Source organism: Rhinolophus sinicus, chromosome 13 (assembly GCF_057876585.1).
Source record: "Rhinolophus sinicus isolate RSI-liver-muscle chromosome 13, RSI-T2T, whole genome shotgun sequence".
In the NCBI taxonomy this organism is placed as follows: domain Eukaryota; kingdom Metazoa; phylum Chordata; class Mammalia; order Chiroptera; family Rhinolophidae; genus Rhinolophus; species Rhinolophus sinicus.
The window spans coordinates 15,178,675-15,195,135 of NC_142513.1; the positions used below are offsets into that span (position 1 = coordinate 15,178,675).

The 16,461-nt window shown below is 40.5% G+C and overlaps 1 protein-coding gene across 3 annotated transcripts in view; it reads left to right on the plus strand.

The window, feature by feature from the left end:
* Positions 1-16,461, plus strand: part of CHD6 (chromodomain helicase DNA binding protein 6) — a 182,694-nt gene that overhangs the window by 85,955 nt on the left and 80,278 nt on the right. For all 3 annotated transcript variants that reach the window (XM_019748943.3, XM_074318117.2, XM_088789121.1), the window contains exons 6-13: positions 2,981-3,043; positions 3,897-3,955; positions 4,622-4,739; positions 9,471-9,557; positions 9,756-9,890; positions 13,511-13,632; positions 14,842-15,085; positions 16,247-16,423. In XM_019748943.3, coding sequence (XP_019604502.3) covers positions 2,981-3,043; positions 3,897-3,955; positions 4,622-4,739; positions 9,471-9,557; positions 9,756-9,890; positions 13,511-13,632; positions 14,842-15,085; positions 16,247-16,423 — 1,005 coding nt within the window. The remainder of the gene's footprint in view (positions 1-2,980; positions 3,044-3,896; positions 3,956-4,621; positions 4,740-9,470; positions 9,558-9,755; positions 9,891-13,510; positions 13,633-14,841; positions 15,086-16,246; positions 16,424-16,461) is intronic.

Sequence of the window (16,461 nt, forward strand, 5' to 3'; positions counted from 1 at the left end):
GTGGCAGCAAATATTCCTTAAACAGGACACAAAAATACATGAGATAAAAGATTGATAAGGTCGATTATTCAAAACTTCATCAAAAGACACATTTACAGATTGAAAAGGCAAACCATAGATTGGTAGAAAATGTTTGTAATCTGTATATTTGACAGAGAACCCTTATTTAGAAATATAAAGAACACTTGCAAATAAAAAATGGGGGATAGTTTTAAAAATAGGCAAATCACTTGAATGGGAGCTTCATAAAGAGGGTATCCACATGGCCTGTAAGCATATGGAAAGGTACTCAGCCTCCTCAGTTATCAGGGAAATACGAATTAAAGACACAATAAATACTGCACATCCACTAGAAAGGCTACGTTTTAAAGACGGACAATATCAAGTCAGCTGGAATACCCATACATTGCGGGAGGAGAGGGTGTAAAAATTATTACAGTCACTTTGAAAAAAGTTTTGACAACATCAATTAAAACCAAACGCAACCTACCTCATAACCTAGCAGTTCCACTCCTACGTATATATCCAAGATAAATGAGTGCATCTGTCCAGCAAAAGACATAAAATTTATATGAACATTGGAAGCAACCGAAACATTCCTCAATAGCAGTGTGTGTTTATACAAAATACTACACAGTGATAACAAAAATGAGCCACATATTATATGATTCCATTTGCATGAAGTTTTAATAATAGGCAAAGCTAATCAAGAGTGGTAGAAGTCTGAATAGTGGTTACTTCCAGTGGGGGCAGGAGGGTCTTCCAAGTATGTTGGGAATATTATATAACTTGATAAGGGTGGTTCTTATACAAGTTTGTATGTGGATATGTGGAAGTCCATCAGTTGTACACTTGAGGTCTCAGCATACTGTACGTGTGGTCTCAGCATACTGTACCTCAATAACTTTTAAAGCATTCTGTTAACATATCTGGTAGTTCTTCTATGATGAGCTCACTTCTGTTAAGACCAGTGCATCCACAAGACAGGCACTCAGTGGATAATGTGGAAGAAATTTAGGAAGGAAATGAAGTAGATAGGCTCCTTGTCTAGTTTCTTGTAACCTGCACCTGTTCATGGGCTCACTGCTCACTTGCCATAGGCAGAGCTCTGTCTGTTGGCTGCACAGTCTGCGTGGCGATCGTTCCCACTCAAGAAAGTACACCAAGCTTTGGTCCTTTGCTGTTAGCCGTCCTGACAGTATAAGATACTGTGTTTCCCCGAAAATATGACCCGGCCGGACAATCAGTTCTAATGCGTCATTTGGAGCAAAAATTAATATAAGACCGGGTATTATTTTATACCCGGTCTTATAGTAAAATAAGACCGGGTCTTATATTAATTTTTGCTCCAAAAGACGCATTAGAGCTGATTGTCCGGCTGGGTCTTATTTTCGGGAAAACACGGTGGGTCCAAGTGGATGGAGGAGGGGTAGACTTTAATTATGTGATGTAGGTTAAGAATAATAACTGTGTCCGCTTTGTGGTCTGCTGAGTTTGATGCTATATTTCCTTCTCTTCATCGTTTCTTCTTCCTTGTTATTTAGCATTCAACAAATATATGTCAGTCACCCACTGTTGCCTGGCCACTTTGCGGCATTTAGCCACATCAGTGAATAAAACAAATAAGGATCTCTGCCCTCAGTAGGTTTGTGTCAAATGGGAGAAGATAGGCAATAAACAGTTACCTGCCTCCTTCTCCTTCCCTAACTCCTGCTTAAGAATCAAGCAGAACAAATTACAGTAGTACCTCAGTTTTCTAACGTCTCTGTTGACGAACATTTCGGTTTACGAATGCTGTAAACTCAGAAGTAAATGCTTCGGGTTTCGAACACGCCTCAGAAGTCGAACATGTCACATAGCTTCTGCTGAGTGCAAGATCCTGAGGCCTAGCTGTCGGCTGTTTTCGAACGTTTCAGAACTCGAATGGACTTCTGGAATGGATTACATTAGAAAGCTGAGGTACCACTGTACTTAAAGAGAGAAATAAAAGCTTTGTCTGTTCCCACCCCTTCCTCCTTAGAACTTGTCACAACAACCCTGACTCTCACAATAACTATTTGGGTGCTTGATCAGAACTTCCCAAAAAGGAAGCTGTGGTTATGTACAGTTCTAAATCTCATATTGTGATATATACTAAATCTGGAAAGGTCATATAGTGCACAGTAAACCACTGAAATAAGACTTGTTAAATGCGAGAGTGTTCTGACTCAATGGATCATTTTTTAAGTTTGTCATTTTTAATGCAGATTTTTAAAAATCAAATACTCTAGAAAGAGAGTTCATGGAGATTAGGAGCCTAGAAATATTAATGTGTATGTAGATGGGAGGGAGGGAGGGAGGGAGGGAGGGATTAATTTGTTTTCAGTTGGGTTTTAGTCAGATGATGAGGACAACAAAACCATTTCCAGGTACAGAGGGGAAAGGTGGTACTTAATAGGGAGTAACTACACCTTGCATTTGCATCATGCTTACTGTCCAAAAAGTTTCCCCCATGCCATTTTATCCTCCCAGTAATCCAGTAGGATGGGTATGTATTTTTAGCTCCTATTTTAATAGATTTGGAAACTAAGAGGTGTTAAGCTGGTAGGTGTTAGAATTGGGACCTTTTGATTCTAAAGCCCCCAGATTCTTTTACATTACCGCCTTTCTGAAAATTATATGCAGCAACATGTAGGCAGTTTGGGCAGAGAAGGGAAGTCCTAGAACAAAGTTTAGTGATGCTAAAGGATCTGAAATTAAGAATCTGAAAAGCAGAATAATTTCTGTGCTCGTGTGGGAGGGGAAGGTGATAGGGTTGTGCCCAGAGGTTGGAATGTTTTGGATTTTTTGATCAAATCCTTTGGTCTGATAGGAAGGAAGTCTTGTTGCTCAAAAGTGAACTTTTGGGTGCAGTAGTGTCTGTTGTAGTATTTCTTACAGAATTATTTCTTGTGTTCCGTGGTGCCAGTGATTTCTCTTTCTTTTTAACCTCCATCTCCAGGAGCCTCCAGAAGATGACGCAAACATCATTGAGAAGATTCTGGCATCTAAGACCGTCCAGGAGGTCGGTGACTGATGTTTCTGGCTTTTATATCACTTGCACCGATTATGTCCTCTGAAGTGATACTGGGCTAGAGAACCTGGAATGGTTCTCCTGGCTGGAGTGAGAGCTGGGCATGAGCATTGGCTAGTCAACACTTTCACCCCCACGGAAGATTTAGGACATGAAATTGTTAAATGTTTGAGTATTAGCCCAATTCAGTATGGCCCAATCTGATTTTTTTTCTCCGTTGTGATGCTTGGAAAAGGTCTTTATCCTTAGTTGCTGTAGCCCATTGAAAGTCATCGGAGGGCCAAGAAGAAGAGGTGGCAAAAGAGTCCTAATAAAAACACATAGGGTTTTTTCCCTTTAGCTACCTCAGTGCCATTGAAGGAACCCTCTAGAGAATCCTGGAGGGAGAGAGTATGTTGGTGCCAGTGCGAGCATACTCTTAGTTTCATCTTTACTTCAAATATTTATGAACATGATGAGCTTCATTGCTTTGAGCAGGAACACCACTGGTGTTTGGGGTGATGGTCAGGAGGGACTCCAGAGATACACACTCTTACTTCTCCAGGCTCTCGTTATGACAGCCCTCAAGGCCCTGGGCCACTTGGGGCTTATCAGCTGTTCACTGTCCCAGCCTGGACCTGAGAAGGGCACAGGAGGATGTTTTTCTTTTTTAACCTTATAGCTAGGTATGTATCTAACTTTTGAGAAACCTCAATAGCTGTCAGAAAAAGAGATGGGAAAATGAAAACACTCTTGAGACGTCAGTAATAAAACCAGGCAGAGGTCTTGATTTACCTGTTTTCTTTTGTCACATAAAGGTGATATGCAGGGATCTGGGCTGATAACGTCTTTCTCTTGGTTACAGGTTCACCCAGGAGAACCCCCATTTGACTTGGAGCTATTCTACGTTAAGTACAGAAATTTGTACGTCCACTTAATGTATTATTTGTATTTGAATCTTACATGACTGAAACTTCCTTTACGTCATCACATCATCATCTCCATTTTCCAAGAATGGCCCCTAACGCATGACCCACAGATGTTGGTTGACTCGGGTTCACCTTAGGCAGTAGTGCTCAGCAATGGCTGCACAGAAAATCACCTGGAAAGCTTTTAAACTACTGGAGCCCTTGCTCCACTTGGGACCTGTTGACTCAGACTCTGGGAGTAGGTCCTGAGGATGGGTGTTTTGTAAAAACTCCCTGTGCAGTTCTCTTTTGCACCCAGGGTGGAAAACCCTTGTCCTTATAGCCTATACCTTTCCCCTCTTACATTTTTCTTTCTTTGTCTGCTACCTGCCCACTTTCACTAACATGTTTTAATGATAGCTTGCCTATGTCTGCCCGCCCTCCGCTCTGAGCCAGTTTCTATAGAAGCTGCAGAGTGATCTACTGCTTGGAATTGCTGCATTATTTTATTTTCTGTTTTTGCCCTTAAGGGCGAAGCCCTTCTAAGGCCAATCTCCAGCAATTTCACAACAAACCACTCCATTGCTTCTGTTAGGTGGTCACCCTGTTCATTGAAACACTTTAAAGCTCAATGATTGGCTGGTTTATGTGCTTGTCTCACAATTTATGTATCATTGGATAGTTCCTACTTACACTGTAAATGGGCCACAATGGAAGAGCTCGAAAAGGATCCTCGCATCGCACAGAAGATCAAGCGATTTAGGAATAAACAAGCCCAGATGAAGCACATATTTACTGAGGTGAAGTAGTATTTACTGACTCTTTTGACCACTGCTTTTCTTGCAGTATTAAGTACTGGGTGTGAGTTCCTTAAAGTTGAAGTCCTGTGCAGATCCATTGCTTAAGTCTAATTGCTAATTGTGCACTGATTTACAACAAAACTAGTCCAGATTTAAGCCAAAGAAAACAAATTACCCACCAAGATATGAAGATCAAACCTTACATACTGATACTCTTAAGAGCGAGCATCTTGCTCGGAGTACTGATAAGTAGTAGCGAGGGCAGAGGAACCTGCACACAACTCTTTCATCCCCCTCCCCAGAGGGCAGTTCCGAAACCCTAAAGTTTGAATGTAAACAAACACAAAGCTAAAATGTTAGAAAATAAGTAAATTTACATAAACTTGGGACTTTCTAAGTATGGTGCCTACAGCAAAAGGAACGATTGATGGATTTGAATATTAAACAAATCTATAATATGTACACATTAGAAAATACCACAAACAAATCTTAAAGTAAACAATTAGAAAATATGAATATACATTGCGTACATGTACATATTTTCTAATTATATACATGCACACATATATATAGCATATATTTTTCTTAATCTAGTATGAGAACCTTCTTATTTATATTTATACACATACACGTTATACACACACATATATAACAAATAGTTTAATAAGACACGCCCTTATAGCTCAATAAGAAAAATATAAAACACCAAATAGAAAAAAATGGATGCATTAACAGAGGAGTTAGAAAAGAAGGAAACTTTGGTCATTAACCATACAAAAATGTAGTCAGTTTCAGTAGTTAGTAGTCAAAGGCATGCAGATTGGGAATTTTTTTTTTTTTTAGTTATCAAATATTTAACTTCTAAAAATAAGGATTATCTATTGCTGGTGAGGAGGTAAGGAAGAGACAACCACTTGTATATCTCTGGGAGGGGGCATAACTTAGTATGACCTGTAAGGAAAACAGTGTGACAGCAAACATCCGGCATCTAAAAATTTGCATATCCTTTGTCCCAGCAATTCTAATTCTGTCATTTATTGTAAGGAAACTATCAAGTCTTTGTGCAAAGAATTAACAATGATAAACAGTTGTTTGTATGGGTGAAAAATTGAAAACAAAGTGTTAGACAATGGACATTTGTTAAATTATCATATATCCCACAGAATGGAATATGGTGCAACTAGTAAAAATACTGGAGAACAGTTGTTAATGACATAGAAAGTCTCTTCTCTGGTTGATGGGATTGTGGTGCTTTTTATTTTCTTTTCATTTTTTAAAAATTTTAACTGGGGAACAGTGTGTTTTTCCAGGACCCACACAGCTCCAAGTCAAGTCATTGTTTTCACTCTAGTTGTAGAGGGCGCAGCTCACTGTCCCATGTGGGAATCAAACCGGTGACCTTAGTGTTATCTATGAGCACTGCACTCCAACCGAGCCAAGCGGCCGCCCCTATTTTCTTATTTTATTAACGTGTAATTTTTCAATTTTATTTAGATAACTTGAAGTAATAAAAATTATTCTTAAAATGTAGTCACAAGCATTAGACTTTAAGAGTGCACTCAGATGCCGTCAAATTATAGTAGATGGCTGCACATACTTAGCACTGAATCACACATTTTGTACTCCTTTTCCTCAAGTGACAGAAAATTGTTTTAGGATAATGTCAGTAAGCATTCTTCTTGTCCCAATGGGGCCCTTCCTTTTTAGCCTTACCGTTTAACCCTCACCCTTTCCGTAATTATTCATAAGCCTGTAAGAACTGCTGTTCATGGCATTGTTCTTCTGATAGAGAACCTAGGAAAGGAAGGTTACGACTAGAATCGGAAAAACCATCTTGAAGCCCCGTTGGATGCTCTCCCTCTATTCCTGGAACATTTTTTTCACACCTCTATTTTAGCCAGTATTTGCAGTGTAGTAACTTGTTTACATGTCTGTATCTTCCATTTTGAGCCCTGTGAGACAGACGGCCCATGTCTTCCTCATATTTCTGTCCCTGGTCCCAGGTAGGCACAGAATCAGTGCTCAAGTGATGATTTGGTAAGGGAGGAGGGTTTACCTTATGCTTCAGAACCTTCAGCGTTTCCCATTTTCTTGGAATAAAACCCAGATTCCTCAGTATAGCTTACAAAGCCTCCTGTGTCTATTTTCTGATTTATTCCCAAGGGAGTGATTTTTCCTTGGTTGGGAATAGAGGAAATTGTGTTAGGGTGTATAGAAATAATGTAACACTGTGTTTTCCCGAAAGTTTGATCTAACCGGAAAATAAGCGCTAGCATGATTTTTCAGGATGACATCCCCTGAACATAAGCCCTAATGCGTCTTTTGGAGCAAAAATTAATGTAAGACCCTGTCTTATTTTCAGGGAATCACGGTAGGAGTTCATATTGTCAGAAGGAAAGGCTTTTGAGAAGATTGGAGGGCCTCATAGAATCAAGGAGTAATAGTGGGGAGTAGTTTTTATAATACTGTCATTGATCTTGACCTCATTAACGTTTTTATTAATACCTTGGATAATTGATATTCTTAGGACATAAATAATAACTTAGTTTTGGACAGAGCTGCTTCCTGTCCGTTATTTCCAGATGCCTTATGAGGTAGCCAGGGGAGAGGGTAGCCATGTGAAGGACGCTCAGGCTCGAGAGGCTGCGAGTTCCCATACTCTGCAGACGTGGAGGCCTTCTGACTAAACCCTGAGTCCTTCTGAAAACCAGACCCCAGGCGGGGAGAATAAATGACAAAATCAAAGTTTAAGTGTTCCTGCACAGGCCAAGATGAATGAAATATCATGACCATAAATAAATGTAATGTCATACATTTGTATTTTAATGACTTTTTACAACTTTGGAGTGGGGAAAATGACTGGATAGCAGTTGTAGGGAGAAAAGATATTGTCAATTTAATTACAAGTTTACTGTTAGCCAAGAGTAGGATATGGCTGCTTAGAAAGTGACATTAATCCTAGACTGCGCCCGTAGAACCGTCCTGCTGTGCCTTGCTTCTTTCATTCCTGAGTTTATTTCTGTTTCTTTTTGGGTACCAGGACTCAGTGAGGGACTTGGCAAAACCTGAGGGCACCTGCAGGAGAACTTTAAGAGTCAGTGGTAAAGGGGTAGAAGCATAGCTGAATGACTGAGAGCAAAGGTGGAAAGCAGACTACACAGTGCTAGGAGCCTGGGCTCTGGGGCCAAACTACCCTCCCAGCACACGCACACATACGCACGCACACACCCCACCCCCAGCTCCTTCAGACTCTATTCTCATCTGTGTAAAGCAGAACAGTATCGACCTCACAGACTACCTGGGAGGATTAAATGGCACCGTGTTTATAGAAATGCTTAGCATGGTGCCTGACCCATAGGCACTATTCCATAAATGTTAGCTCTCTCTATCATAAGGGGTCTGGAAACATGGCATCTGAAGAACAGTTGAACACCCAGGGTTATTTAACCCAGATAGGGAGGAGATTGTTGAAGAGCCAACACAGAGGAGAGAATCAGCTTCGTTACTGCTGCTTGTAGAGGAAGCAGTTCACACCAATGACTCACAGTTCCAGGACGGAAATTAGGCTGTAATTTAATAGGAATAATGATAAAGATCACGCTGCTACTACTGAGCCGGCAGAGGTAAAACTGTTGGCAGTGGGGCACGTCGTGTAGTGCAGTATATTTCTGAACATGGGAATAATTGAATCTGAGGGTGGGTGTGCCAGGGTTGCTATAAAAAGTATTTCTGAATTGATTAGAAGATGAAAATAGACAGCACCTAAGGTACCTTCTAACTAAGGGGCAGTAAGAACATTCCAGCAGTCCGGGAGCAGGGCTTCTGGGTGAGAAAGACCTGGGTAAATGTAGCAGTTCCCACAGCTCTGGGCCCTTAGCCACATTACTTACTCAGCCTCTCTGAATCAGTTTTCTTATCTGTAAAGTGATTACAGCACCTATTCCATAAAGTAGTTTTGAGACTTTAAGTGAAAGCACTTAGCGTAACTCTGGCCACACATGTAATATTTCTGAATGTTGTTTATTATTTTGTAAGTACCCTTTTTTTGAAGCGTAATGTACATAAACATAAATAAATCCTAAGGGCATTTAGCTCAGTGAATTTTTACAAAATAAACACACCTGCGTAACTACCACCGAGATCAGGAAATAGAAAATTATCAATACCTCGAAAGCGCCCCTCATGCCTTCTTCCAATGTTAGCTGTTATTGGTGTTGATACTAAGAAAGAAATTAGGGGGCAGCCAGTTAGCTCAGTTGGTTAGAGCGAGGTGCCCTTAACAACAAGGTTGCCGGTTCGATCCCCACATGGGCCACTGTGAGCTGCTCTCTCCAAAACTAGATGGAAACAACTACTTGACTTGGAGCTGATGGGTCCTGGAAAAACACACTTAAATAAATAAAAGTTTTAAAAAATAAAAATAAAAAGAAACTGTAATTCTGAGTTTCCAAGGATTATCTTTGGAACAAGGAGCAGTAAGAAAAAGGGAGTCCTCCTTGTGCTGATTTTTGTGGTGCTGGGTGACCAACAGGAAAGTCTTTCCCTGGTCGTGATGTAGTCCATATGACGTGAGGGATTCCTTTAAATTTAGTCATGCAGAGCAGGACTTGGGGACAGTGAAGAAACATCTGTGAGGTGGCTTTTAGTCTCAAGTGAGCTTCTCATTCTGTGTTTCCCGGTAGGGTCCAGAGAAGGGGGCACTTTTTAACTCTTCTCCTCTGTTTGCATTAGCCTGATGAAGACTTGTTCAACCCAGACTACGTAGAAGTTGATCGCATCTTGGAGGTGGCCCACACCAAGGATGCAGAAACAGGAGAGGTGCGTGTTCCGCTCTGTTGACTCTCCTAAAGTATGTCTTCCCTTCTTACCTCATCGTTTGCTTGTTTTGTTAACATGTGGCCTTTGTTTTAATGGCATTCATGTGTTGTATTGTAGGGTGGTTTTCCAGAGACCGGCCAGACTATGATCACCTTCTTTAACCTAGTAGAAACACAAGTTTCTCTCCTGTTCCCACAGGAAGTGACACATTACCTGGTGAAGTGGTGCTCACTGCCTTATGAAGAAAGCACATGGGAGCTAGAGGAAGACGTGGATCCTGCAAAAGTGAAAGAATTTGAATCTCTTCAAGTTCTCCCTGAAATTAAGCACGTGGTAATGTATCCGTATCTCTGACTCCTCTCATAACATGCAGTTTCTTGAACTTGGTAATCCTGGATGTCCCCTGGGCTGTTTTCTGTGGTGTCTTACCTTTGGCCATTCCCCCTTTCAACCAGCATTTCAGGGTGTTTTTCTCCCCAAATCAAACTTTGCTAGCACTCAGGTCAGCATTAGGTCTCCCTCTACTTTCGTGTATGTGACGTTTAAGAAGCTTGGATATGAGCTTCGACTTCGTGGTGTGTGGCTGTTTATGGAGTCAACGCAGAGGGTGTGAGAAAGGCTTGGCTTGGGAAGGAAGCTCAGTGAATTCTTAGTATCTGTCTTTTTTCCTAGTTCTTATCTCTTGCTCCATCAATGATCTCTTTTCTTTGCCTTTACTCAACTGCAATATTCTTAAGGGGAAGAATTGTCCTTTATCTATAGATCCCTGGGACTTCGCAGAGAGAATGCAGGTTTTCAATGTACGTTTATTGAATTGGTTTGTTTTTCTGATTCAGGGTTATTACCACCAAAATGCAAAAAAGTTCCAGAGTACCTAACAAGTAGTTATACACAGAGTATCAACAATTAAAAGGAGATGGAATTGGGATAGAGCCTGGTTAAGTTATAACTAACATGGGAAGAGAATCAGATTATTGATATAGGATGGAATGATCAGTTTCTATTTTTAAAAATCACCATTTTTATATGAAAAACTCTTATCCAGTTCCTTATTAGTATTATTTGTTTTTACATCACTGGAAAGTTAGGATTCTGAAGACAAGACCTCAGCATTGAACTTAGATCCCTGTCAGAGTCCATCCAAAAGCAGGGTTTGTTTTTGGTTTTTTTTGGTATATAAAGTACATAAAGGTACATGGAGATGCAGACTGTGATTAGAAACCTACATGTTTTATAGTGTTTTGTCTACATGAGTGATGAATAAATTTCTCTTTCAACCCTCTCCTGTAACTATTATCTGTTTTTAATTCAACTTGCCAGTCATTTATTAACCATCTGCTGTAGGTTGTTTCTTGTGTGAGATCTAATAAGAAAGAAGGTACATGCCCTGCCCCCAGGACCTCACAGTGTAATGGGAAAAGCATGTGTGTACGTGGACTAATAGGGCACCAGGCTAATTGGGGTGTGGGAAGCGCAGAGACAAACCATTGAGGAAGCAGAGAGCAGAGAGCATTTCATTCGGAAGCTGATTGTAAGTTATCATTTAGAAGCAATGAGGATTCTTATTCTTTCAGCCTGAATCCCACTCATTTCTTCAGATTAACTCCATGAATTTGGCAAGAGTCTGCACACTCAGGTGTTCTCAGGCAATTTCACTTTACCTTTTTTGCTCTTGTGATGCTGCTGCCCTCTTCATCTCTCAGTGAGCCATGGTGTCATTGCACACTTGTCTCTTTTTGTTTCTGATCTATTTGTCCTCTCATTTAAAATGCACCTTTTGAAACGTTATCTCAAAAATTCTAAATTGGAATGGTAGCAAAAAGTGTAATTAAAGTTGTCGTCTTATGTTAAGAAAAGGTATGGCTCCATATGATACTTTACTTGAATAAATTTTTCAGGTATTTTATTCTGGGCTTTGAAGGTTAGAGGTAACCCTACCAGTCTTGATGAATAGAACATTCTACGTAGCTAAAAGCTTTTTGGTAAAAATTGGTTACTTACAGGTAAAATACAGAATTTTGAGAAAGCAAGAAATAAGAGTGTCAATAATGATTGCACAAATTGAGAAACAGTCTTTTAATAGGCAAAACTCATCTTAGAGACTCCAAGAATCAATTGTCTTCTTTTGAACTTAACTCAGTAGCCAGTGAAGGCTGTGGAGCCCTGGGACAGGTGGTTTCTTGTAGCCTGTATGACTGGTGAGCCAACCAGACTAAGCACTAGAAGCTTCTAGCCAGTTTCAGGTCTTAGGTGTTTAGGTGGCTGACATTTCTGGCCAGTGGGCTGTTAAACTGAAACCTTGAGCCCTGGGGAATGAGGGAAAACCTTGAGGAATGACGGAATTACCTCACATCTAGAGTGCTAACCAGGGCAACAGTGTAGAAATCTGCCGTGAAATTCTTTCCTACAATACCTATAATGCTGAGAGTGAGCCACATAAGTCACTAGAGATGAGGAACATTCCAGAAAGTTTCCCCATAGTATCTAGTAGAGTAGGGAAGAATGCCCAGTTAAGTGGCTTGCATGGACTTAAGGGATCCAGGACGAATGGTTCCTATAGGTTAAGAAGATGTAATTTCCTTAAGGGAGCAGACCAAGAGGTTTCATATGGAAAATAATGTTGCTTAAAAGTTTTTCCTTTAAAATGAATTGTTTTGACATAATAAATTATTTTCTCCTTTTTTTCTAAAAACACCTATACCTATGTGCTGGTAATAATATTCAACAATGTCCTATTTCAAAGGGCTTAGCCTAACTACAGCTGTAGTAATTTTGTAGGTTAGTAGCGATGTGTATTTCTCTGGAAGACCATGGACAGATTATACTTATCTCCAAATATCAGTGATATATTTGGGAATATTTAATTAAATTTCATATGCAAATGGTTTTGTTTTAGTTAATAACATATTTCAGGTATAAAGTTTATCGTAGCACCCCAAAGTAGAATTACCAAAGACTGAAATTGCTGTTTAGAAAAAGCTACAATCTCAAAATTATCATTTATAACTGCAGGCATAGCTAAGAATGTTTTTATTTTTAAGACCTAACTTCAGGTCTTTATGGACTCAATTTGTCTATAAGCAAAATAACGAAGTCTGTGTCCAAATAATATAATACCCAAACGAGCAAAATTTTTGGATGGGAAAACTCAATACGTAAAGATTTAAATTTCCACAGATTAATTGAAATTCCAGTGGGATTTTAAGAGAACTTGACAAATTGATTCTTAAGTTACATGGCATAGTACATAAGATAGAATGGCTAAGACATTTAAAAAAAAAATTCCCCATCAGATGTAAAACTATAGTAATTAAAAAGTATGGTTTTATTGTAGTAATAGTCTTGTGGAACAGAATGACGAATCTAGGTACAGCTTCATTCATATATTGGAACTTAGTATATGATAAATATGTCATTTCGTATCAGCAGGGAAAAGATTATATTTAGAAGTTGGTGCTTAATATGGAAAAATAAAATAATAAGATTGCTAGTATCTTATTTGCAGTTTTGATTATACAGGCTTTTTGCCTGGTATACTGACTTTGGAAACTAATCAGTAAAATATTTGAACCACTGTACTCCACTGTGTTGATACCACAGGCACAAAGAAATAAAAAGAAATTCTGTCTATAGAAACCAAAAACCTGACTAATGCTGGCTTGCAGGAAAATGAAAGTGTAAATGGAAGTGACATCTAAGAGTCTAAGTAAGACAATATAACACCAAGATTTTAGGTTGGTGTGTTTCTCTTCATTAATTACCTGCAAATTTTAGAGAGGTGTTCTTAGTTTAATCTGGTAAAATCCAGAAAGTAGTAACTGTAGTTTGAAGTCAGCTTTAGGGCAGTATTTTGAGATTTACCGTCTTCCCCATCAGTATTCTGTGTCCCTACCAGCGTTATTCTCCTAAAACCCCATTCTTTACATATTGTGCTCTCTGCTTTCTTCCACTAGGAGCGGCCTGCTTCAGACTCCTGGCAGAAACTTGAGAAGTCTCGCGAGTATAAGAATAGTAACCAGCTCCGGGAGTACCAGCTCGAGGGAATGAACTGGCTTCTTTTTAACTGGTATAATAGGTAAGGGACCAGAACATTCCTGTCTTCATGGATGATTTTCTTACCAAATGTTTGTCCCTGCGGGAGGATCGCGGCCTTAGCGCTTAGAGTAACAGTAGCAGAGCGGTGAGAGAATGCCTGGCTGCCGTTGATGTAGACTAGTGATATTTATACATTAGTCACACCAAGGCTTGATTTTTGTTAGGTATTTCTCTAACCAAAAGGAATGATCTTTAGATATCACTGGCTTAGTGCTTGTTTTCTCCCCCTTCGTCAGTATAGCCAAAAGGTTCAGCTAAACTTAGGTTAGACTCAAAAGATCCTTTAAACATGTTTCCTGTCTCTAAGTCTTTAGCGAGAATTGGCTCTAAAGGGAAGTGGATTTGGATTCTAGCCCCAAGCCTGCTGCTTGGGTGTGAGCTGTGGATGTTCTGGATTTGTGCTGTAACACTCAGTTGTGGACTGTTTGCGCAGTAGTTCCTGTCGGAATTTGATGAAACGTGCAATTTGAGAAAAATGGGTTGAGATTTTAACATTCTGGAATGTGCCCCTTAGGATTGATTTTAAAGGCAGCGTGTTGTGATGGAAAACACACCAAAGTGGGACTCTGAAGACCTGTGTTCTAGCGTAGTCTCTGCCACTTACGACACGACCCAGCACAGCTCCGAGGGTGGCTTTCCAGGTCTTGGGTTGCCCGTGGGTTACGTGAGCTGTGAGACGGGATGGGGACCACACCCGTTGGAGTGTCACAGCTCTATGCAGTCTATGATTCTGGATCACGAGAAGAGACCGATATTTTTACTCTGATAAGGATTTAGTATGTGGGTTAAAAGTCTGTCCTCTGATGACAAATGAAGACAATGAGAATCGTGTAACTTATTTTATTTTTGCCTTGGCTTCCATGAAGTTTGTCATGTATAGAAACTGGCTTCGCTTTGAGGCCTATTTGTTTTCTCCTGGTCTCACTATTTTAATTTTTAATATTTTTAGTTTATATTTAAATGGACCTACTTCACGTATTTTCTTGCAAGTTGCCATAGTTCCTTTTTGGAAGTGAGCAGGGTATGAATAATAACTCACCTCAGTCGCATCTCTGGAAAATGCTGATAAGGTCTTCACCGATGACCTTAGAGGTCAGGGTGTGCTTCTGAAATATCTTTTTAGTTAGAACCGACGTCCACCTCTTTCCTGTATTGATGACGAATTATCTGTATTTCTTACTATCTGCAGAAAAAACTGCATTTTGGCTGATGAGATGGGCCTAGGGAAAACCATCCAGTCCATCACGTTCCTTTCAGAAATATTCCTCAGGGGAATCCATGGCCCTTTCCTCATCATCGCTCCTCTCTCCACCATCACTAACTGGGAGCGAGAGTTCCGGACGTGGACAGAGATGAACGCCATTGTGTACCACGGCAGCCAGATCAGCCGGCAGATGATCCAGCAGTATGAGATGGTGTACAGAGACGCACAGGTGAGCCTTACACGAGTCACACAGACCCAGTGACAGCCTTTCTGTCACTTGTCTCCAGGAGTTTTAATGCCCTGTCCCTCGGGTTACTGTTGACAGACTTTGTAGTCATATGTGTATTGAAGCAGACTTCTTGCTCCTCCCTAGTAGTTTAATTTATGATAAAATAGAATTGTAGGGCATGCCTTCCGCTCTCTAGATATACCAGAGGCTCTTTTTAGGACACCGAGAGCTTGGCTTCTTGGTTGGTTTATGAAGTTGCTTTTACATGCAAAAGATTTTATCCGAATTAAATGCTCAGTGAAGAAAGTGAGCAGAAGAATTAGTATACAGAGAATGGGTTCCCAGCAAGGGAAGTTAGAGAGGAGGTGAACAGATTGGACAGGGAAGGATACAAAGAAGACAGGATTCACAAGAGAATTTTTTTAAGCCTTTTTTTTTTTTTTTTTAAGTATAATCATGTTGCTGTGTGAGTATGCTTATATGCTTGTCCTGGGCTCTAGGTTTTATGATTAAGGAAAGTGAAAATTAAGTGAACCCAATCAGAGGAAAGCCAGTGCTCTCCTCAGGAGCGTCGTAGACAGCAGGCGACACTTGGAGGAAACTGAAGATGGGCTCTAATAGGATGCTGCTGTGCTCTCTAAATGTGATGGCAACCCTGGGACAGGCTCAGAAACAAAGATGTGCCCTGCCTGGTAGCACTCGTCCCAGGTGAATCAGGATCATGACTTTGAATCTGTGCTAGAACCCAAGTTACAAGTTGAAATTAATTACATCTGAAAAGTAGCAAAGAAGGTTTCCTGGAGCATTCAAGCTATGCATGGTTTAGACCGGCTCATGACTAGGAGCCTGTGAGTCAACACCCATCTGCTTTCCTTGTTGTGACAATTAATAAATAAAATGTTTCCTTGCTGGGCCTTCCGGACTGCTCATCCGTCTCACCTTTGTGAGGGCACATTTCATCGATGTAATGAGGTCTGTCTCTTGTCTAAATAGCTGGTTCACTCTTACATTCTCTCTTTTCTCAAATGAGGAAGAGCAGTGCTTCTTGGCTTCTCACCTCAATCCTAGTGCTTAAGTTGTAGTGCCGTCTCCTCTAATCCACTGTTTGCCGAATGTTCTAGCCTTGGCGTAAAGCTGTGCCTTCTGTTGTGTCGTCCCCAGGGAAACCCCCTCTCAGGGGTCTTCAAGTTCCATGTGGTCATCACAACGTTTGAGATGATCCTGGCGGACTGCCCCGAGCTAAAGAAGATTCACTGGAGCTGTGTGATCATTGATGAAGCCCACAGACTGAAGAACAGGAATTGCAAACTTCTGGAGGGTCTCAAGCTCATGGCCCTGGTGAGCCTTGCAGGCTTTTTACGTGAACAGTGTCCTTC